The following is a 22,589-nucleotide window of genomic DNA, read 5'->3' as shown; positions in this document are numbered from 1 at the left end:
AAACGCACTTTTTTAAACAATTGATTGTAAAAATAGTATGGCGAAAAATTTAACATCAAATGCGTAAGGGTTTTGGAGTTTATAAGTTCATCAAACAATTCATGTATAAAAAATATGTTTTTGAATAATTTTTGAGTGTTTTCTATACATATCAAAACAAAGAAAAAAGATCTCTTGGAAGTTTTTTGCAGCTCGTTTTAGAAAAATGTGTGTAACTCAATCTAAACATTTTTTATTTTTTTTCTTTGTTTTCTACATTGAGTTTCAGTTAATTTCGCACAACTTTCTAGAACAAAGCTAATTGTTTTACCCACATGCTGACGAGATACAGGCTTGGGATCAAGTGTCCCCGGGGATCAAGTCTCCCCACTCTCCCCTACAAAATAATAGTCAAGTAACTTTTGAAACATTTAAAAATATGTGGAGCCGGAGTCGGAGTCGGAGCTAACCATTTGTTGAAAGCTGGAGTCGGAGTCGGCTAGAGTTTGTAGGCCGGAGTTGGAGTCGGTTCGTGCTGAAAGCCGGCGCCGGAGTCGGAGTCGGCTAATCTCAGAAAGCCGGAGTCGGAGTCGTTTAAAACATGACCCGACCCGATAAGAAATCGGGTAGATAAAAATATATTTGTTCACAAACTTCAATACTTATTTTTTTTTTATTAAGTGTAAAATTAAAATGGTTTTTTTTTTTGTAAAATAGTTGCATTTTTTTTTTAACATGGGACAATTATGCGTACAACGGCAGTATATATCGATGCTACCCACTGAGAATTTTAACTCGAGTCTTGAGTCGATCTGGTTCAAGGTCGAGCCTGAATAGAGTCGAGGCTCGAGCCAAAATTCTCAGTGGGTAGCGTGGGTAGATAGGAAAACCAGCAAGCTTAGTACAAGGGAGCACAGATGCATCGATATGTTTACGCTACAGAAAAAAAATACTTAGACTTGCGACACTTAGTATACCAATAAATGTTTCTTTTGAAATAAAATAGCTTTTCAATTAGGCTCCAGTTTTGTTTATTATTGTACTCGGAAAAACCGCTACCCTCTGCCAAGTATCATTTACAATTGCATGAATAGAAACGCGTTACTTTCACGATGAACTTTCCCTCGTACTAGACGAAATAGTACACAAACCGCACACATTCCACCACCTCCCCCGCTTTGGTCCTTGGTGCCGCTGCTGCTTCTTACAGCAAAATGAGGCCGACGTCCTCGGGCTGCATGCTCGGACAGCGCCAGTTGTACAGATAGTACTGCAGGTTGCCGTCGCCGATGCCAAACTTGAGCGGCACCAGGAACTTGCGGTTCTCCATCAGATCGAGCGCGTTGAACACGTCAAAGTTGAGGTTCCGCGCCGCAATCAGCGCATCGTTGATCAGGTCCAGCCAGGGCGTCTTGGTGGACACGTTGTAGAAGCTGTAGGCCGCCTTGACGAACTTGTGGACGGCGTGGTGCATCACGGTCGAGGGCAGCGTGTAGTAGCTGACCATGTCGGTGATGGCCCCGGTGGCGGGATCTTCCACCACGAAGCAGTCGATGATGCCGTCCTGGGGCAGGAACCAGTGCCGGAACTCGTCCTCGTCGAAGGACGGCGTCAGGTTGAACCCGGCCAGGTATTGCTCGAGCAGGAGGCGCGTTCCGGCGAGGTCCGACTCGCGCATCTTCCGGAAGCCGGGCGTTTTCGGCACGTCCGGCAGCTTGTACAGCTTGATCGTGCGCTGCATCGTCATGTTGCGCGACAGGTGGGAGAACTTCACTTCGACTAGCTTCTTCGGGTTGAGCGATCGGTGCCAGTAGCGGCACGAGGACACCGGCTTCGGCAGCACCACTCCGGCCGTGTACACCGCCTGGAAGATGCCGGTCAGGTTGACCCGGCGCGTAATCTCCCGGATGAGCACCGGCGCCAGTCGCTTCGAGCGCAGCTTCTTGTGCACGCACAGAAAGTTGATTTCGACCATCTTTTGGAGCTTTTGGTACACGTTCAACGTGCCGGGGATGGCCGAAATAAAGCCCACCAGGCGGCCCGACTTGACGACCCGCACGCCGCAGTGCCACTCAGCCCGCCAACCCGGTGGCTGCAACGCCCACTGCAGAAAGTTGGGCTGATAGTCGAACCGGAACATGGCATCGTCGTCCTCGACGTAATTCTCGTTCAGCAACGTGTACAGCTCCTTCAGCTGGAGCGGATCGTTCAGGTTGAGCGTGTCCCAGGTGAATCCGTCCGGCAGGGTGTACGGTTCGGCCCGGATCTCGCTAATCGGTTTGTCCGCCTCGATCGGTTCGTTCACGGCGATCTTTTCGTCCATTTTCGGCACCGGCTGGGTGGACCAGAACTTGAACGACTTGTTCAACGCTTCCTCGGCCGTTTTGGCCGGCTTCAGCGAACCCAGCTTCAGCTGCTCAATCACGTTCATCAACATGTCCTGGCTGGGCATTTGACCCGCTCCGGGAATGACCGGAACCACTCCCTGTCCATCGCCTCCTCCCGCGGCCGTCGAAAAGACCGCCGCATCCTGCTCACCGCTGTTGACCTCCTCCAGCTTACCCTCTTCCGTAGCAGCCGCGGCCGCAGCTCCCTGACCTTTGTTCTTCTTTTTCTTTTTGGATTTGGCGGCCGCCGCCGCCTTCCCAGTTCCCGCTCCGTCCACCCCAACCGGACCGTCCGGCTCGCCGTTCTTCAGCTCCGTCAACGTTGCCGTCAGTTCGCCCGCTTGCTGCTGGTCGGCCATCGGAACAATCCTCCTACAAAAAAAAAAAACCCCAAGCAAAAAATATCGATTTTTTTCCTCCACCCAAAAAAAAAAAGAAGCAACTCACCTCTCGAGTGTGTCGTCCTAAGTTGGCAGTAGAATCGGAGTTCTAAACCCCTCGATTTCCCAAAATGGAAAGCGGACCGGCGCGGGTGGCGTGCAGACGACGTTCAAGGGCTTTTCAGGAGCCGGAGCGGAACAAATAACGCGAGGCCGCGGACACTTGACCGAGCGAACACAAGTTTGCGGGTTCTGAAATCGGACGATGACGGACTCTCTTCAGAGAAAAGTGACAGCTGTTGGTTGACTGATGACAGTCGGTTCGCAGGGCTGGGATGGTGTGAAGGAAAATGTGAAGGCGTATGGTGGCGATGATAACTTTTGAAAAGGGGCTTTTTTTTAATAGGGTCCTAAAGCCCTATGTTAATTTTTATGTAAAACGGTAAAAAAAACACGTTTAAAAACAATTTCTGATCATTTTTTTCGTTTTAAAGCAAAAAAATGAATTGACAAGACAACATTATTTCGATGGATATGGTCCCCTTGGAACGAGCTGTCAAGTAGGACCTTTTCAAGGACCTTTTTCTGTCAAGAAGGGCCGTGATGTTAATGTTTTAAAATTGATTTAAAAATCCATTTTAAATTCTTTGAGCTCGTAAAAAGGGTCATTGTTCTCAGCAAAATAAGCTTAATCGTTGTGAACAATAGTATAACAAATTTAAGCTTAATTTCAGGACCCAATTTGTAATCTGCGTCGTTTCAATAAAACCTGCGCTCAGAACAATTTTGGAGCGCGCTGTTCGCACAATTTTACATTAAAAGCTAAAGTTAGCTAAAGTAAAAAAATAGTTTTGACTAAAATTACTATTTTTTTTCCAAAAAGGTTGCGGATTTTTGTCCCCTAAAACATATAAACAAAATATAAATATTGTCAAACTTACTACTTTCCTCTAAAGGTTACAGATTTTCGAATATTTACGTACAGGACCAATTTTGCATGGACAGCTGCCAAAATAGGAACTTTGCAATGACACAAAATGGCTTCTTTGGTCTTAGGGAAGGACCCCATAAAGTTTGAACAAAATAAAAAAAAATACACCTCTTGAGTTTTTTTTTTTTTTTTGAAAGGGTTCAATAAGCTTCCATATGTTTATAGGACCTATTCAAAAAAAAAAAAAAAAACTCTGGACCTATAATCCATTTCCGGATTGGTGGAAAATTGCTCAAAGCAAACAAACCAAACAAATTCGGCAAGTCTGAGATTTTGCACCATGAAAGAAGTCGAAATATTCCGTCGGGGTCTACTCTTGGGTCTTGAGCAATTTTTTCTTATGTTTTTTTTTTGGATTTTATAGGATTTTTTCTTCAGAAAAGTTGCTGAAAGTAGATGGATTTATGTACATTGTACATATCTATCAACTTTCTTTTAAATTGCATATCTGAACTCCAATAAAAAGTATACGAACCAAATTGACCAATTTGATACAAACAAAATTTACCAGATTTCTAGCGAATATATATCATCTTTCTTTTGCACCCAAGACAGCTAACATCGGTTGAAATGGAGCGAAATTATGATTTTTTGAAAAAAAGTGGTTTTTGTGAAAATCGACGAAAATGGCCATTTTTCAGACCACCCTAACACGGCGTAAGCCACCCTAAAAAGTTACGTCTTTTAATTACAAAAATTTTGGTACCCAGACATGTATAGGTCATCGCTAAAATTTTAAAGTTATCGCAGTTTTAGTGAAAAAAGTTGATTTTTTGCCGATTTCGTAATTTTCCAGTTTTTGCGCGCGGCGCGTCGAAAAACACGGATTTTATTTTCAAAAAATCATATCTCGGAATCCTGTTAATGAACTCCTCCCATTTTTTGATATGTTACGTAAAAATGTCCGGGGAATCCGATAAAAATATTTCCAGACATAGGCTCTTTGGTCCAGACACCGTCAAAACGGCATTTTAAAGTTTCATACGCCCTTTTCATATGTTAGGCTAGATTTTTGAAACTTCTTATTATTTTTCTTTGAAAGGCCAACTTATCACCTTTCATTTGCGTATAAGACAATTAAAATCGGTTGAAATGGCGAGGAGTTATGATTTTTCGAAAAAAGTGGTTTTTGTGAAAATCGACGAAAATGGCCATTTTTCAGACCACCCTAACACGGCGTAGGTCACCTTTTAAAGGACCAGTTCATATGTTTACAGGACCTATTAAATAAAGCTCTAGAAATGTAAACATTGAGTTTATCCCTCACGTGGCCTCAAAATTTCAAAATTTTGCTTTTTGGGTGGTTTTGAATTAAAAAAATGACAATTTTTTATTAGGGGGTAATTTCAAAGAATGCTAGAAATCTGGTCAATTTATTTCGGATACAAGGATGTGATGTGAACCGCTTTTAGCTCAAATAAATTGGTGGATTATTGCACAAGTGCACTTTTTAGCATAAGGTATATGGTTTATTCATAACATGTAAAAATATAAATAATTATTATCCTTTGCACTCATGCACGTACATTGCATATATTTTTCTAAAAAAATACCAAATCCAAATTTATTTATACGGTTCGTACAACAGTAAAAATGCACTTTAAATTGAATTAGTTGATTACCAGGTACAATCTAGGTTTTTAACCTAAATCTTTAACATAGATATTTATTAGTTTGAAGATCACAGTGAGTTGATGTTCCACAATAGGGTCCTTTGTCAATTTTTATGAACAACGTTAAAAACACGTTCACTTGTTTTCATTTTAATGCAAAAAAAAGTAAATTGACAAGACAACATTTTTCGATGGATAAACTACGCTGGAACATTGACAGCTTGGAGGACCTTTTCTGTCAAGAAGTGAAGTCAATTTTTTAAATTGGTTTAAATATCCATTTTAAATCCTTTGCGGTCGTACAAATCAGCAGCAATCTAAGCTTAATTTTAGGACCGAATTGTACAAAAAAGAAAACTAGAATTGATTATCCAAATAACTTCGTATAATCAAAGGTTGGATGACCGAATCGTGGATTGATCAAGGTTTTCAATATTCCAGCCCGGACTGTATCAATAAAACGTAGAAGCTTACATTCTAAATCATATTGGTACAAATCCAGAGCAAATCGCGAATCAAGCACCAACCGCTCGTCCCGATCGAAAGAGAAAGACGCGGCCAAAAATCGGTACTTCCGCAACAGGGCCTGCATCAGTCGCTCACTTCCGATCACCTGCGCGTTCAAGAGGATGACCAACAGTTCCTCCGAGCTCGCCCCAAACGAGGTGTGCTCGATCAACAGCTCGAGCAGTCGAACGACCCGCAAATAGTGGGTGTGGCAAAACACCAGGTTCTGAACGCGGACTCCTTTTTTGAGCAGCAGTTCAAACATGGCGTACGCCTGCGCGTTAGGGTAGGTGGCGCAGTTGTGGGCAGCTTGCGAAAGTGGGGTAAATCCAGCTACTTCTACGTCCGTTGGAACACCGGCATCGACCAGGGCCTGCACTATTTGCAAATCGCCCAGATTGAGTGCGTCGAAAAGAAGCGCTTCCTGGAGGGGGATGTTGGTGCACGTTTTGATCAGGAAATGAAGGAACGGTCGGTAGCGATTCAAGGAGTGGTTGCGGTGGATTCCATTGATAGCTACCGCTAATGGATGGGCCCGAAGTTTTCTGTTATAGTTTGTTAAAATTGGAGGGAAGGTTTCGCATATGAGGCGACAGGCGTCGAAAGCGTAACGCTGAAGAGTGAGCTCGAGCATTCTGGTGAGGTCACCGTCCGGTAAGTCTTCTAATCCAGTGAAACATTTGAGCATTCTTAAGTCGAGGTTCTCTGTGACGATTAGTTTGCAGATTTCCTGCTGTTGCGAGTCAGTTAGTACTGTGTCGGACTTTCGCAGCAACCACTTGAGCCGTTTGAAGCAGTTGAATGTCACTACCGCTTTGATGACGCTAAAATCCACGGCGACACCATTTGATAGTAAAAAGTCAGTATATTTGAAACGACCTGAGCCTATGTCGAACAAAAACGGTGACTTTTCTTGATTCGATGGTCTGTTGAAGGTTGACTTCAGTTTGGGATCAGCTAGCAATTGGTGCACAAACGTTTTCTTAGTTCCACAACCAATTGCCAAACTAATTAGTGGTAAACTACCGTCGTCGGGACAAACCCGCCGGAATGCGTTTTCGGATAGCATTTTCCTTAGTGCCCTGTAAGCATCAATGTTGCCAGCAGTTACAAGTTTAATACCACACTCTAAAAAGTTGTCTCGTAGCTGGTTCGATTCCAGTGACGGTTTGAAATATTTCAACAGATCATTTTGGTGCGTTTCAATTATCGTAGCAAGCGTATAAGAATCCAGCTGTGTAAGCTTTCTACTTTCGAGCATTACTCTAATAGCTCTAAAGCTGGAATTCCAAGTAGCGGTTTGGATGGGTGTACTATTCTCTTTCGAACGAATGCAAAGCTGTTTGCTGGAAAGCCGTTTAATGGCACTTTTCAATGCTTCAACATTGTTCGACGCACAAAGTGAGTGCATCATACTGAAATGTTGATCTTTGGCGGAACCCCAGGGTAGGAATTCGGCCAGCTTGTCTACCACGTCGGGAATATCCGAAAGTAGATTGTGAAATTTGATGAAATCAAACTTTTCCCCATATCTGTGGAAAAATTCTAAAAATTTATCAAATCGTTTCACAAACAAAAAGAAGCAGAGGATTTTTTCCACCTGTTCGGGTGGATCGTAACCAAAGTCTTCCAGAGGAACCCTCATACGTTCGGCTAAATGTTGCCACACTCTATCGACTTCGTCGGCCAAACCATCTTGGTGCATAACACCAGTATTGACACCACCAAGAGAGAAAAGCTTCACGATTGTCTGAAGTGGCCATCCGAGCAAGTGGCTGTAACGAAGTCGGTTCCACAGATATGAGAAAACTGAACTTGATGGAGATTTTCCACTACCTTGGGAACATTCCTCGATGTATGCGATGGCATCATCTCTGTAGTAATATAGAAGAACATCCAACAAATTATGATGGAATTTGCTTTCCCCCTTCCAAATGAAAAAATAGTTACCGTAGATGTCCAGACGACTGTTCAGGACCTTGTCGAGCTTACCATCAGTTCCCACGGTCTGACCCTCAACCAGTCGTTTATGACGGCTGTATTTTTCGGTAATCTCACCAAAATGGGGCAGGGCACCAGACTGGCAGTGTTCGTTCAACAGCGAAGATCGCAGTTCAAAAAGAACTTCAATCGTTTGATTTAGTGTTTCTCCATCGAAACTAAAGGCTGATTTAAACAGAACAAAGTCATGTGCTAGGGCGTTCCGTAGATATCTTCCCGCAAGCAGTGGCACTGGTGTGTTCAGATAGTCAAAGTTGCTCTGGAATGGCTCGGTATGTGCTAAAATTGAGCAGATTTCCAGCAAACCAAACTGCCTAGCTAAAGCACGTGCCTCAGAGTATTGGTCCTCAAAGTTCACCGTCACGCGGCTTAGCTGATGAAGTGACTCGAGCATTTGTTCCAGCAATCGCTTAAGCAGATGACCGTCTTCCTTTTGGCATTTGTCAAGCTGCTGTGAATCGTACTTGATGTCGTTCTCTTGCAGAACACGCTCAATGACGGTGAACTTTTGTTCAACTGCAAACATTCCAACCTCGTGTTGATTGTTAAGAGGATCGTACACTCGGCTATCCAGCGCATCGTGAACTGCGTAAAACTTGTCAAAGCGCAACTCTTTGACTCCCAACGATTCCAGCAGTCGCTCAGTGTAGCGTTCGTTTTGAAAAGGTACAAATTGGTTGATTTGATGTGCCTTTTTGAGCTGGCTTTCGCGGTCTACCTTTTGGGCAATCAAACGATTCAGTTCAACTAGATGCTGGCCCGTGTCTTTCGAATACTGGTTTCTTTCCATAATCGACGAAAGCAATTGATTTGCTTCCCGCATAATTGCTTGGTTTACAGGTGAGTAGTACATCTGAGGTAGATTCAGACGAGCCTTCAGCGAATGATTTAACACATTTTTATCCGAGTAATTTCCGCAAGACTCAATCAGTTTCCACGCAAACACTTGATAGCGTTGAAGACCTGCAACGTATTCCTCATGCTTCGTTTTAGCTAGGTCAACTTTAGTCTTGACCTCTTTCAAACCATCATAAAGCTGTCTGTCTTCGCTACTGCTCAGCAGTGTGTCAAGCAATGAATTGATTTGGTCAAAATTGCTTAGTTCCGCTGTTGTGTCCTTCCAGATGCTTCGTTTCCCTCTGTCAATCATGGTGGCGAACGTTTCACGTTGTTCCAAAGTCTTCAACTGCCAAACGCGTCCCAAGCACCTCCTGATTAGCCTGGTCAGTTCGCATAGCTGGAAATACTTCAGATGGGGGTATGTTCTCTGCAGCTCCGATTGAATCATTTGGCAATACGCCAATAAGATTCCCGCATTTAGTTCACCGCTGTTTTGAAGAATCCGAAAATTTACCTCAGTCAACGATAATCCGTGCGTTACGACATTTCTGCGATGATGAAAAATGTCCAGCAAACTTTGCGAACTCCAAAAGGACATGTGCTTGTGGAGTGCGCCCTGCAGATTCGGAGTTTTTTCGGTGTTTTTGCAAAGTTCGCCCATGATTTGAACGACTCGTTGACAAGCTGCATAGCCGAATTCGGTGGCCATTTTCTCTGTTAACGAAATGTTGTAAATCACATTGATGGCGCTTAGCATCATAGTGAGAGAGTAATAACTTTTGACACGACTGTAGATTTTGTTGACTGTTTTAAGTACGTAACGCGTTCTCCGGCAAAAGCCGCTGAAAGGCCCTGAACTAGTTGTGCCACCCTTTCCAGAAGCCCAAGCTACTGCCCTCTGTCCAAGGCGAACATTTGGAAACTCTTGCATCCAAAGCTCACGAAGTTGTTCCACATTTTTCTTGTCATGCACTACCGCAATCAAATGTTGCTGTTGTTTACTGTTGAAACCGGCCCTGGCCAGTGCCTTGGTGTCATGCTTTCTCGCGAATCGTCGATGTTGTTTGGTCAGTTTGACCTGGGGATACTTTGTCTTCCATGCTTCATTGACGGTATTCTGCTTGACTATCTTGACAAGAAAATTTTCCTTTTCTTCCACACCTTGGTAGTCCTTCGTGTAGATCATGTTTAGTTCAAAGCTCAACATGCTCAGCATGTCCAGCAGAAGGTTTTTGTCGATGGCCAGTCCGAGATCGGGAAGCTTTTCCATCAGAACATCTACATAGATCTGTACTAGGTAGTTGATTTTATTGGGCTGTAACGAGCTCCAAGTAGCATACTCTTTGAGTTTAGTTAGAGATGGATGCTTCCACAACAAATCAACGGCGAACAAATTTTCGGATACGATGTCCAGCGATGTCAGGAAATTGTTGTCGATATTCGTAAAAATTTCAGTGCCGTAACTTTGCAGAAACTCAACCTCCTTGCAAATGATCTGGATTCTTTTCTTGATGTGTTGCTTCCGCTGAGCCAAGCTAAACTTCGTGATTTTGTGCGTGCCATAAAATTTTGCCAAAATCAGCTTGTTACAAAAATCCCGCATCTTATCCTTCATAGCAGTCCTTCTTAAGAGTGTCTCCTCTAGTGCCAGCGACACCATCCGGAACTTGTCCGTTCTGGAGATCTTCTGGATCTTGAAGAACATCTGCAAGAGCTCGACGTTCCCCCGTCGCACCAGCCGGTAAACCATCCGTTGCACATCGAACCGAGCAGCTTCCGCTTGTAGCATGGCCGCTATCAGTTTTGGATTGTTGAGCGCCAGCGCCAATTCCATCGGCGATTTGCCCTTATCGTTTTGCCAGTCGCAGTCGACGCCGGATCTGATAAGCTGCGTCACCAAGGCCACTTTCTGGTCGTACTCGGTCTCGACGAGCTCCGCCCAGCGGCATTCAAACGGTTGGGGACCGTGCTTTTTGACGAGTTTCTCCAAAAGATTAACCCTGAAGGCATCCACGATTTCGTCGAAGCTCAGCATTTTCAGCGGTTTGTTCTGCAAACATTTAATTTAAACATTCACTCTTGGTTGAATTTAATAATGAATCATACCTTAAGCGCAATCATCGTATCAGGATTCGAAATAATTTTGTTGAGTTGCAACAAGTGCAAGTTGTTATGTTTTGATTTGCTCTGACGTCCACGTACCGCCGTCACGATAACTAAACAGAGGTGGGAACCGACAGTGGCGGCGTCGATTCTTTCTTTTTAGCTCTAAATAAATAATAAACGCAAGACTGTTTCATCCACCAACTTTTTTTTTGTTCAATATATATGTATATTCATCCACTTATGCTCTTCAATATATAAACATCTAATAATTACCATATATACTTTCTTCTATTTCTTCTGCTTTCGCTTCCGTATTTACAATATACATCGACATCCAGTGTTAGCATCCGTTTGCTTTATTGTTATGCTTTTTTTTCTTGGTTTTACTCTGCTTTTTGGGAACACCTTTTTCTATACATAACATTCGGTATTATTTTTGAGTAAGAATTTCCACTTTGTTTCCCTCCTTTTTTTTTTGCGCTCCAAACTTGACTGCACTGAAAAAATCCAACATAGAAAAATCAAATGTTTTTTCACGTGAGTCACTCCAAAAACCAACACGATAACTTCACGTGCTTTTCATTTGAATTTCACGTGCTTTACATGTCAAATTAATGTTTAAATCATTCATCTCCAGCTGATCGTTGACAAAAAAGAATTCACTCATTATTCGGATGATGTACACGTGAGATTCAAATGAATTTCACTTAGATTTGCCCCAATCCACTTGTCCTTTGGTTTTTAAGAGAATGTCACGTGAGATTGAAATGAATTGCACTTTGATTTGCCCCATTTGACTTTTCCTTTGATTGCGAAGTGAAAAACACGTCAGACTCAAATGTTTCGGTTTTTAATTGCGGATGGTGAAAAATTTTCATTACTAAGATGGCCACGGACGATGATGGTCAAAAATTTGCTTCTGCTAAAGATTTGTTTGCAAATTTAAACTGAGCATTCAATAAGTTTTCGGTGAGTACAAAAAAGAATACATAGTGAAGGTGCAGAAAATTTGATACTAACTAAGCTTCACATTTTTTTTTTTCAGGAAATCAAGTTCCAGCTTCGGCTTTGGAATCCACACCTGATGCGGCGAATCGGAAGATCCGCTCTAGTTTCATCTGGCTGGCTATGGAGAACTACGAGAACCAATTATTTCGGGCGGTGCTTCCCGACGTCCGCCAGGAAGTGCCCTCAAGTCCTACGGACCCAGCGCGGAATCGCAATCAGACTTTCCGACGCAGCGTAACAGTGACCTTCAGAATCAGTGGAAAAAAATTTATGTATTGTATGTGTTTTTACTATTTTGAAAAATAAATTTATTTATGCAAGCAATTTTTAAATAATAAAATTTCAATCCAAAAGAAAATACTAAATATTTAACACACATGAATTCCAATGGAAATCCATTTGAATCGCACTACAATCTCATCACATATTTATAAGCCAAGCATTGGAAATTCATGTGAGATTTCACGTCAGATCAAAGTGTTTTTCATTTGGAATGACAGGTTCGTGCCATGATTTGATTTAAGTGCTTTGCACATGAAATTCACATGTTAAGCCGTATGGGGCAGATTCACGTGTAAAACATGTGATATTGCTGTGTGCCTTTCTTTCAGTGTGGTTCTCGGTTGCCGATACCCGGGGCCTACACTGTTGTGAGTTGTTTTGTTTGTGTTTCCAGTTTTTTTTTCCTTTTCTTGTTGACAAAATTCACATAAAAAAGTTTCAGTTCCATTTTGGTTGCGATTTTTTGTTTTCTTCGCACATTCCTATACGCTTTGGCCTCGGATGGTGTGACCAGTCATGAGGGTTGAGTTGTGTTCGTGCTGTTTTGTGTGTGTGTGTGTGTGTGTGTGTGTGTGTGTGTGTGTGTGTGTGTGTGTGTGTGTGTGTGTGTGTGTGTGTGTGTGTGGTTCGATTTTCACGGATGCAAGTTATGAAAGAGAGCAGAAACCTTGGCATATTTGTTTGTGTGTATCGTTGTGTGGAGGTTCTGCGCTGTAGAATTGTTCGGTGAGATTGGAGCAAAATCTTTTTAAACGAACTGCCAAAAAGGAAGTTGAAAAAAATGTATTTCCACCTTAAAGTCAGCCAGGCAGTTTTTTATTGTGTTAGAAATTAACGGCATTTAAACGTCAAAAATACATTGTCAGAGTTGGATTGTTAAACCTACAATTTCAGTGATTTTTTTTGGAAACATTTCACCGCACAAATTCAATGGCACATGTCAGCCAGACTATTGGCGAAGAAGTGTCAATCGCTTCGCTTCGCTTCGCTAGGAGACGGTGATTTTAGCGGATTGCAGACTGGATTTTCGCCATGTGATGTGATGATTGTCTAAGCCCAAGTTGCCTAGGAATCGATAATTGGGAATAGAACCAATTCCACCTGAACCAGATTCTCACTACCATGGCAGCCGTCCATTGCCGGCCGCTCCCATCTCCACCGCGCACCAGGGACAAGGGTAGGGGATTTGGAAGACGGGAAGTGTTGATGCTCCACTTTTTTCAGAGTATTAAGGGAAAATCTCAACGGTATCCTCAAGTAAGTTTCGCTTGGAGTTGGACGGTTTTTTGGGAAGGTGAATGGTCTGAGGAGCCACCCTAGGCGAGTGGTAACGACCGTTTGCATTGTTGTTCGAATTCTTCGTGTGTTCTTATTTCTAATGGGAAAGCTTTCAATTCTTCTCATCTCTTATTGGATGAATTCTATCAGTCGCCCAGGCTATTTATAGCGAGGTATTTTTAGATTCAATTTCAACTGCGCTTGCAATCTTGCATGCAATCTTGTTTGAGTTCTGATGTTCAACTTGCATTCAATTTTGATTCTTTTGTCCGATTCTTGGATTCAACTATACCAGTCTAATTCCTCATCAAGCTACCAATGCTCCACGGTTAAGTGGAAAGCATTTTGCTTGCCAATCCTAAGGACAGGGGATCGAACCCCGCCGTGAGCTTTTTTCGTGATTTTCCATTAATTCCAAATTTAATGAGTCCAGACTTTCTCGTTGGGAGCAGATGGGTATCGAACCCAGAACCATTCGCTTATAAAGCGAACATCGTAACCATTCAGCCACGACCGCTCCTATTGGCGAAGAAGTGTCAATCCCCGCCAAACTTTTCACCGACATGATAGATGAGAAAACTTACGGATGAAACGTTTAAAAAAAATCCTCCAAAACTGTAAGTTTAACAATACAACTCGGAGCCGTGTTGTTAAACCTACAATGTTGGTTGGAAAATTTGTATGTTTGTTTCACTTTATTAAAGTTTATTTGTGAAATACTAAAATTTTCACAAATTACCGTATTTTTCGAAAATACTCAAATTGTCACAATTTGCAATATGGGTATCAAACGAATTAAAATTACGTCTGCTTTTTCATTTTATTAGAGTTTTTTAAATACCAAAATTTTCACAAATTACCTTATTTTTTCAAAAATACTTATAATTTCAAAAAATATGCAATATGGGTAACAAACGAACAAACAAACGAACCGAAATTTTTAATGCTTTTTTATGTTATTAGAGTTTTTTTTAAGAAAATATTTCCTAAAATATTCACAAACTACCGTATTTCTCGACAAAACTCACATTTTTTTTTGTTACAAGAAATAGCACAAACCACCGTATTTTTTCAAAAATACTCAATTTTTCTTAAAATGCAATATGGGTATCAAACGAAGTGAAATTTTGCATGCTTCATACAAACATTCAAATTGTGTATGCTTAGTATCATACAACGTCTTGCGTAGTTTGATACCCATATTGCATATTTAAAAAATTAGTATATTCGATAAAATACGGCATTTGTGAAAAATTTAGTATTTTACAAAAAAGGCTTGAATCAAGTGAAACAGCATAAAAAATTTCGCTTCGTTTGATACCCATATTGCATATTTTGTAAATTTGAGTTCTTTCGAAACAACACCGTATTTTGTGATTTTTATTTTATTTTTTTTAATGAGTATTTTTTTAAACAATAGGTTATTTGTGATAATTTTAGTATTTTCCAAAAAAACTCCAATAAAGTGAAAAAGCATACAAAATTTCGTTTCATTTGAGCATGAGCATGAGCATGAGAGATCACCCATGGTTGCCCCTCCGTTGCTGAACAGAACCGTAATATCCTTTCAGCACTACTGATTATAGGCTTCGACGATCTAGTGGTGTTTCTCTTATCAACAGCATGTATGAATGCGCTGAAAAGATAAAACACCATGATTGCTAAAGCTAGATCAGTTGCGAATAGGTAACAGTCATTGGCCACCAACGGCGCCCGCCATGTCAGTTTGTAGACCTCGATTTTAAGGGACGGGAATGTTAGTTAGCGCAGGTTGCTACTAGGGCAGCTGATTTACTCTGTGCTTACACCCCACGAGCGCCAGGAACCTGAAAACTTGTTAGTAGGATAGGGTGTTTGGTCAGGATTCATCATAGAAGATGATGATGCGACCCAAAATCATAGTGTTTGTTGAAAGGTTTTATTTATTATTCTCAAGGCAAACAATCGGATGCTGCGGATGAGACATTTTCCGTTTAACTGTTGTTAAATTTTAAATGAAATGGTTTAATCTTAGACAGCCGGCTGTGGAAAGATAAAGCCAAATAATGTTTATTTATAGAATGAGGTGTTAAACGCAATGCTGCAATGATAGCGTAGTCTGATTTTTAATCATATAACCATTTAATTCATAAATTTATTACGGAAACGACGCGACGAACTCAACCATCAAGTGCCTTCCGATCTTCTTTCTGTTAGCTAGATGAGGTATTGATTATCGTTGCCTCTCGAGCTACGATGCTATGGAGAGGGCTTAACACACAAACAACCGACGTCGAGCCCTCCGAGCTACGGAGCTATGGGAAGGTCTTTTCAACACAAAAAAAAAAGACTCGCACACCACACAACGTTCTTGATGAATCAAAATATTATTTTACGCGATAAAACTAACGAACTCAACCGTCAAATTGCCTTCCAACCAGCGATGATGAAGAAAGGGCACTTTGCACACAAACACAACCACCCGCTTGCACTGACGGAACATTACACACAAACAGCCACACAAAAGAGACGAAAATTATCGCGAAAAAAAAAACAGGACTGCGCGTCCCCAGAAGCACTGAACTTATGACGGCATTATTCAATTATACTGACCAATCACCCCATGCACACAAACAGCCACACAAAAGAGACGAAAATTATCGCTAAAAAAAAAACAGGACTGCGCGTCCCCAGAAGCACTGAACTTATCCATACAAAATTTCGTTTCATTTGATACCCATATTGTATATTTTTAAAATTTGAGTATTTTTGAAAAAATACGGTATTTTGTCAAAATTTTTGTATTTTCAACAAACAAAAAAAAACTACATTAATGTGAAAAAAACCAAATTTCGCTTCGTGTATCAACATAATGCACATTTTAATAATTTGAGTATTTTTCGAAAATATACGATAATTTGAGAAAATTCTATATTTTCAAAAAAAAAAAAAACTATATTAGGTATTCCGAAAAAGCAAACAAATTTCACTCCGCTTTAAACCCATATTGAATATTTTGAAAATTTGATAACTTTCGAAAAAATACGGTATTTTGTGAACAATTTTAAGTACATATTTTACTTTGAAACTTAAAAGATTATAAAAAATATGTTCTTAGTGAAAACAATCAAATTTAACATGATATGGTTGAATTAATTGATTTTAGACAGATTTTAAAAATGAGTTATTGTCCATTATCGGCGATAAGATTATCGCCGATAGAATTATCGAAATAACGATAACGGTAGAACTATCGTTATCGAGCCTCAATAATTTTATCGTTAACAACCTTGCAAAATAGTAACTTTAACAATGCAACTCCGTCAGCCACTTTGGTTTGACGTTTGCGGGGAGAGTCGAAAAAATAAAAGTGGTGAATGATGGGTGAAATATTTCATCTAAGTCAAAATGGACAGGAACACGTCATATAAAAATCGTAAAAGCTTGAATAATATATTGAAAGAAATAAAAAAAAATTGTTAGCCCAGTAACAGACAGTTTTTTTTTTCATGACTTTGTTCCCATCTCACCGACTTGTTCTCAGCGCCAAAACGCCGTTTGCATGTTTGGCTATTGAATGATGAAGGTACGTCTAGAATGCTTCTTATTCGAACGTGGCGACGGTTGTGAATGCTACGGTTACCCCGCACCATCTTAGATACTTACTCGCTAGTATTAGTTTATTACAATATAATCAACAGCCATGCAGAAAGTTTGTTTTGTTATACGTTTCTCCCTTTGTTTTTTTTTGTTTGTTTGTTCTGCTTCCATCGCTCAACGAAAATATCCACCGGATGAGGAACAGAATTTGCATCATTGCATCGCTTAACTCGTATTGGCGCAAATATGTATAATGTATATATCTTTCTCTTTAAAACACAAGGTAGCAGCGTGAAACAGAAAAGTTTGATGAACGCAACAGCGCAGCTAGGTTTGTTGTCGACTACCGTAAACTACTGAACAGGATGGGTCTCATCCAAAACACTTGATTTGCCACACGATTTGCGATAACAGGTTGCGGACCAGCTCCGCCGTACACATCTAACGGAAAGGAACAACAATTCACCTTGCCTCTCACCGCCTCTCTACAATAGAATCTGTCTAGAACACATGGTAAACACATAACAACAAGGTTGTCGTCGTCGTCGTCGTCGTAGTTGTTCGAGTCGTCTTGGTTTTGGGTGTGAATTTGGGGCTACCGCTGCTGCCGGAGGAGGAGTAGGTTGAGGATCAGCTGCTTCACTACAGCTGATCCTCGTCCTATAAGCCGCAGTCGAAGCTTTCGCCCCACTCGCTGTAGCGGGAGTCCTGCTTTTGGAGCCTCTGCTGGCACGCCTCCAAGTAGCTGTCCTGGATGCGGTACATGCCACTGTTGGCCTGGTACATCAGCGTCTCCAGGATGCGCTCGTTCTTGATCGCCTTGGACGGGAGCACGATCTTGATGAGCTCCTGCGGCGAGATCCGGTGCAGCTTGAGATCGCGCGCCAACCGCTCCATCGTACACCGGAACTCCACCTTGGCGTCCGTCTTGGCCGATGCTTTCGATTTTACCTTGTGCTTGGCCCACGCCAGCATCGCCTCGAACTTGCGCACCTCCGGAATCTCCAGGTTCCGGCACATCATCATCTGTACCATGCTCTCGCTGAGCGTCAGAAAGTCCGCCGTCTGGAAGAGGGCGTACGCGCGGGTCTCCACGAACGCCAGTATCATGTTGACCAGCTCGGACGCCGACGTGTACCGCCAGTAGTAGTTCTCGAGCGCGGTCAGCATCGGACAGACCACGTCTATCCGGAGGAACTGCTTGGCGTGGTGGAAGCAGGCCTGCAGCAGCTCCGGCAGGTCGTAGTGCTCGGCAGCGCAGATCAGACCTGTCGAAGGGTTGAGTATTTTAGATTAGTAACACTGCATCCGCTTTGAAAATTTTATGATTTTTCGTGATTTCTTGAAATATTTCACCAATCAACTTGGCCACCACCGACTTGACATATGACAACCGATGAAATGTTTCAAGAACAAATCAAGGGAATGATGGAACGAGAGAAATTACAAATCCGCATAATAAATTTCAAGATTGTTCAGGTGTAAACCGAAAACGTGATCAAAAATTAAAAATAAAAGTTGAAGTTAAGTTATTTAATTGTCGGTGTACAGGACGCCACTCTGTTCAATCATTTCTGGCATACATTTAATGTTGCAGCCCAAAACCAGTTATTGAAATGCAGAAAATAAAATTCTTTTTCAAATTTTCTTTTCTTGATTTGTGTGCACCTACGTCGAAGATCAAAGGGCTTTTGTTAATTTGATTTGGTTAACCGCGGTGGATTTTCTTGAAATAATTCGAACTGTCAAAAATCCACAAAAGCATCTACCACATTGATCGCACAAAAAACTGTGGTAGAAAAGTATCCACCGGTAGATGCTTTGGTGGATTTTTGACAGTTCGAATTAGGGGAACTATACCCTTTTTCAGCCTATTTCTATTATCGGCCTATCAGCACTTAGATCACCGAAATCTAGCGTGACAAAATTGATAGCGGTCACACGTTAAGATTTAGAGTATTGGTGTCTTGGGGAAAAATGATCAGGGTCAATAAGGGCATCTTTTGGTATGGTGTTCATAAGGGTGGTCCCAATTTTAGGGTGGTTCAGAATTTTTATTTTAGCGGGATGACGAGATAGCGCTTCGGTGTCCTCGAAAAAGTTGTAGGGGACACCATTCTGAGCAACTTTGCTGAAGAGCACTAAGCTCTATCTTCAAACGGGAACTTTTTAGAGCCATTTTTGTGATTTAAGTTACGGTGTTAAGCTTATGTTTTAGTGACTTGATGTCTTCTAGACATTTGTAGAGCTGATCAAAACACACATTTATCTTTCTATAGAGCGAAAATGAATAACATAAAAAGGTGGTGGAGTTTGATCTCGCTCTTGAAAGTACACATTCTATAGCACATTTGCTGAAAATATCTCGGAGGTCTTTTTTGTTTAACTCATTTAATCTCAATTTGAAAATGAGCATTTTTAAACCGTTTTTTGCCCATAACTTTTGATAGAATAGACCAAAATTCGTTTTTCAAAAATAAAAATGTTCATTTTGACTAGCTCTACAATTGTCTAGAAGGGTCCAAAAATTTACAAAATGATCTAGTGGTTGTAAAAGAAGAAACAAATTTAAGCTGAAATATTTCAGGAATAAATTTTCCTTCGGAGTTGTACTGTTAAACCTACAATTTTGGCGGATTTCTTTAAAACGTTTCATCGGTAAACTTTCTCATGTCATGTCGGTGAAAAGTTTGGCGGGGATTGACATTCCGCCAAACGTCAGCCTGACATGTGCCATTAAATTTGTGCGATGAAATGATTCCAAAAAAATCCATCAAAATTGAATGTTAAACAACACAGCTCGGATCTCTTCCGGAAAAGATCTGGCAGCAATTTTGTATGGGTTGACGTTTGCGTTGAAAATCGAATAAATGTAAACAAATCACTTCGTGCATCAGCCAATGGAACTCATGAAATATTTCACAAAAATCCATAGGGCTTTTGTTAATTTGATTTGGTTAACCGCGGTGGATTTTCTTGAAATAATTCGAACTGTCAAAAATCCACCAAAGCATCTACCACATTGATCGCACAAAAATCTGTGGTAGAAAAGTATCCACCGGTAGATGCTTTGGTGGATTTTTGACAGTTCGAATTATTTCAAGAAAATCCACCGCGGTTAACCAACTCAAATTAACAAAAGCCCTCATCTATTCTCAAAAAGGTGCCCCTTACCGGGAATCGATATGCAGGTCAGCGGGCAACTGCCGGTGTGCAGGTAGTCCAGCAGCACCCGGAACGTTTCCGGGTCGAACTCGATGATCGTAAACTCGGTCTGGGCGAGCTTCGCCCGGTCCACCTTCTGCGCGTCGGCGCACACCGACAGTCTCGGGACGGCCAGCTGGCCGGCGTTCGCCTTGCTCTTGGAACTGCTCTCCTTGCCGTCCTTGTCTACAAGAAGAATAATGCATTAATGATCCAAGTCCCAAAAATCGCCTATTTCACTCAAAATACCTGAACAGTCCTGCGACGAGGCCCACTTCTTCTTGTCCTCCGCGTTCAGCTGGGACTGCTGCTTTCGGATCGACCGTCCCCAGCCGGCCGTTATCGTTCCCAGCCGCGAAAAAGCCCGCTTCACCATCGGTGACGACGGAACGCTCTTGGGCCGGGGCGATTCGATGTCCGGCACCTGCAGGAAGTTGCTACTCTTGGGCCGCTGGTTCTGCGGCGAGAGCAGCGTGGGGGCGGGCCGGGCCAGCAGCTCCGCCACCGGCACCTGGGGTGATCCGAAGCCGGTCTGGATGCCGTACAGCATTTCCTGCGAAGAAGTCACATTCGTATTCAGTTGAAATATTTCACCGAAGCATACCAACCTGAAAGACCCGGCTTCGCACGCCCAGGATGGCCCGGACGCCGATGAAGCGGGCCCGCTGCTTCGACTGCTGGCCCACCAGGAACACCACGTCGAACAGCTGGGCGTTCTGAAGACACGACGGTTCCGAGTTTAAAAATACGCGGGTAAAATCTTTCGCTAATTGATCGTAGTCCTCGAACTGATCTCTAACCGAGTCTAGCAGCGGTGAAGAAGGCCTCATGTGTCCTGTGCGGGGATTGTTGGTGGGGGTGAGAAAAATTCAAGTGAACGGAGATTAGAAATGTGGGAATTTGCCGACTTGGACCACCGGGACGAGGGGACATTCATGGCGGATGGGGCGGACGGTATGTCGTGTTTTGTTTTTAGGTAACTCTTATTCGATTTTATTCATGACGATTCTGGTGTTTTCATGAAACAAAAGTATTTTTTATCTCCATCATCAACGTTTGGTTGATCATTAATAACATGTCATATTGTTTAACAGATTTCGGTAGATCCGTGGTAGATTTTCTTGAAATACCACCTAAGCATCTACCACAATGATCACTCGAAAAAAAAACATTGGTCGAAAAGTGTTTAACGCGATCCATTTTTTGACAGTTCGACGCCTACGAAATATTTCAAGGGTATCTACCGCGGTAAATCAAAATCACTTAAACAATACAACTCAGTCAACTTTGGCAACCCATATTGAAATATTTCAACGCCTAATTTTAACATGACTTGTCGGGCAGATGTTTGACATAACAAAGGTGATCATATACCTGACATATGCCATTGAATTTGTGCGATGAAATGTTTCCAGAAAATCTACCAAAATGTTTAACAATAAAACTAGAATCTTATCATAAAAGTCGAGATTTAATAATTGAACCAAACTGTACTGTCAAAACTGACAGAAAAAAATCTTTTTTTATAATTTTCAACATTTGAGCCGTGTTGTTTAACATACCATTTTAGTGGATTTTTTGGAAACATTTCATCGCACAAATTTAATGGCTCATGTCAGGCTGACGTTTGGCGAAGAAGTGTCAATCCCCGCCAAACTTTTCACCGACATGACAAAAGAAAGCTTACGCATGAAACGTTTCAAAGAAATCCACCAAAATTGTAGGTTTAACAATACAACTTAAAAAAATTTGAATTGAAAAAGTAGAAAATTCAGCGGAGATTAACTCTTCTTTGCCAGAAAATAGTAAATTCAAACTTGATTTTTTTTTTCTATCTTAAATAAATTTTGCCTCGTAATAATATTTTGAAAATAAGGCTATTTTAGAATGTTTAAGATATTTTGTTATTCTCGCAAAATTTTAACGACGTGTGATATTGTTGCAATTTTAGATTTCATATTTCATTGAAAATCTTTGATTTAGTTCTATCTGATTGATAATTTCATGTTAGGAACAATTGGGTCCTAAAATGAAGCTTAGATTGCTGATATTATTGTTTACAGCGATAAAACTTTTTTTTCTGAGTACAATGACCCTTTGTACGACCACAAAGAGTTTAAAATGGATTTTTAAATCAATTTTGAAAAATTAACCTCGCGGTCCTTCTTGACAGAAAAGCTCCTACTTGACAGCTTGTTCCAAGGGGACCATAGTTGATCCATCGAAAAAATGTTGTCTTGTCAAAAAAACATTTTGCATTAAAATGAAAAAAAGTGATCAGAAATTGTTTTTAATCGTGTTTTTACCGTTGTACATAAAAATTTACATAGGGCTTTAGTACCCAATTGTACGTGTCTCAAGGAACAAACAAATTTATAAAAAAAGATTTTCTATCATTTGTTGAATTGATGAAGAAAATGAGTAGCTGATTGAA

At 41.4% G+C, this 22,589-nt stretch overlaps 3 protein-coding genes across 11 annotated transcripts in view; all 3 read right to left on the bottom strand.

Annotated features, from left to right (window-relative positions):
- Positions 1 to 993: 993 nt before the first annotated feature.
- Positions 994 to 3,027, bottom strand: LOC120423837 (glycylpeptide N-tetradecanoyltransferase). Its single transcript, XM_039587786.2, has 2 exons — positions 2,814 to 3,027; positions 994 to 2,738 (listed from the first exon to the last, which is right to left on the bottom strand). Exon 2 carries the CDS (start codon positions 2,723 to 2,725, stop codon positions 1,184 to 1,186), a length of 1,542 nt encoding a protein of 513 aa, XP_039443720.1. The 5' UTR covers positions 2,726 to 2,738; positions 2,814 to 3,027; the 3' UTR covers positions 994 to 1,183.
- Positions 3,028 to 5,208: 2,181 nt separating this feature from the next.
- Positions 5,209 to 10,929, bottom strand: LOC120424006 (uncharacterized). Its single transcript, XM_039588022.2, has 2 exons — positions 10,805 to 10,929; positions 5,209 to 10,748 (listed from the first exon to the last, which is right to left on the bottom strand). Exons 1-2 carry the CDS (start codon positions 10,817 to 10,819, stop codon positions 5,718 to 5,720), a joined length of 5,046 nt encoding a protein of 1,681 aa, XP_039443956.1. The 5' UTR covers positions 10,820 to 10,929; the 3' UTR covers positions 5,209 to 5,717.
- Positions 10,930 to 12,676: 1,747 nt separating this feature from the next.
- Positions 12,677 to 22,589, bottom strand: part of LOC120423362 (uncharacterized) — a 346,647-nt gene continuing 336,734 nt past the window's right edge. For all 9 annotated transcript variants that reach the window (XM_039587141.2, XM_039587158.2, XM_039587166.2 and 6 more), the window contains 4 exons: positions 20,764 to 20,990; positions 20,405 to 20,708; positions 20,126 to 20,341; positions 12,677 to 18,219 (listed from right to left, as the gene is read on the bottom strand). In XM_039587141.2, the coding sequence (XP_039443075.1) occupies positions 17,612 to 18,219; positions 20,126 to 20,341; positions 20,405 to 20,708; positions 20,764 to 20,990 (1,355 nt within the window). In that variant the 3' untranslated portion in view covers positions 12,677 to 17,611. The remainder of the gene's footprint in view (positions 18,220 to 20,125; positions 20,342 to 20,404; positions 20,709 to 20,763; positions 20,991 to 22,589) is intronic.

The sequence above is a fragment of the Culex pipiens genome, chromosome 3 (genome assembly GCF_016801865.2).
Source record: "Culex pipiens pallens isolate TS chromosome 3, TS_CPP_V2, whole genome shotgun sequence".
NCBI classification, from domain to species: Eukaryota; Metazoa; Arthropoda; class Insecta; order Diptera; family Culicidae; genus Culex; species Culex pipiens.
The sequence above is the reverse complement of the archived record's forward strand: the minus strand, read 5'-3'. Positions and strand labels throughout refer to the sequence as shown.

What these genes read in the sequence shown, in the direction of transcription:
- LOC120423837 (XM_039587786.2), bottom strand. Translation starts at nt 2,725, where the DNA reads ATGGCCGACCAGCAGCAAGCGGGCGAACTGACGGCAACGTTGACGGAG.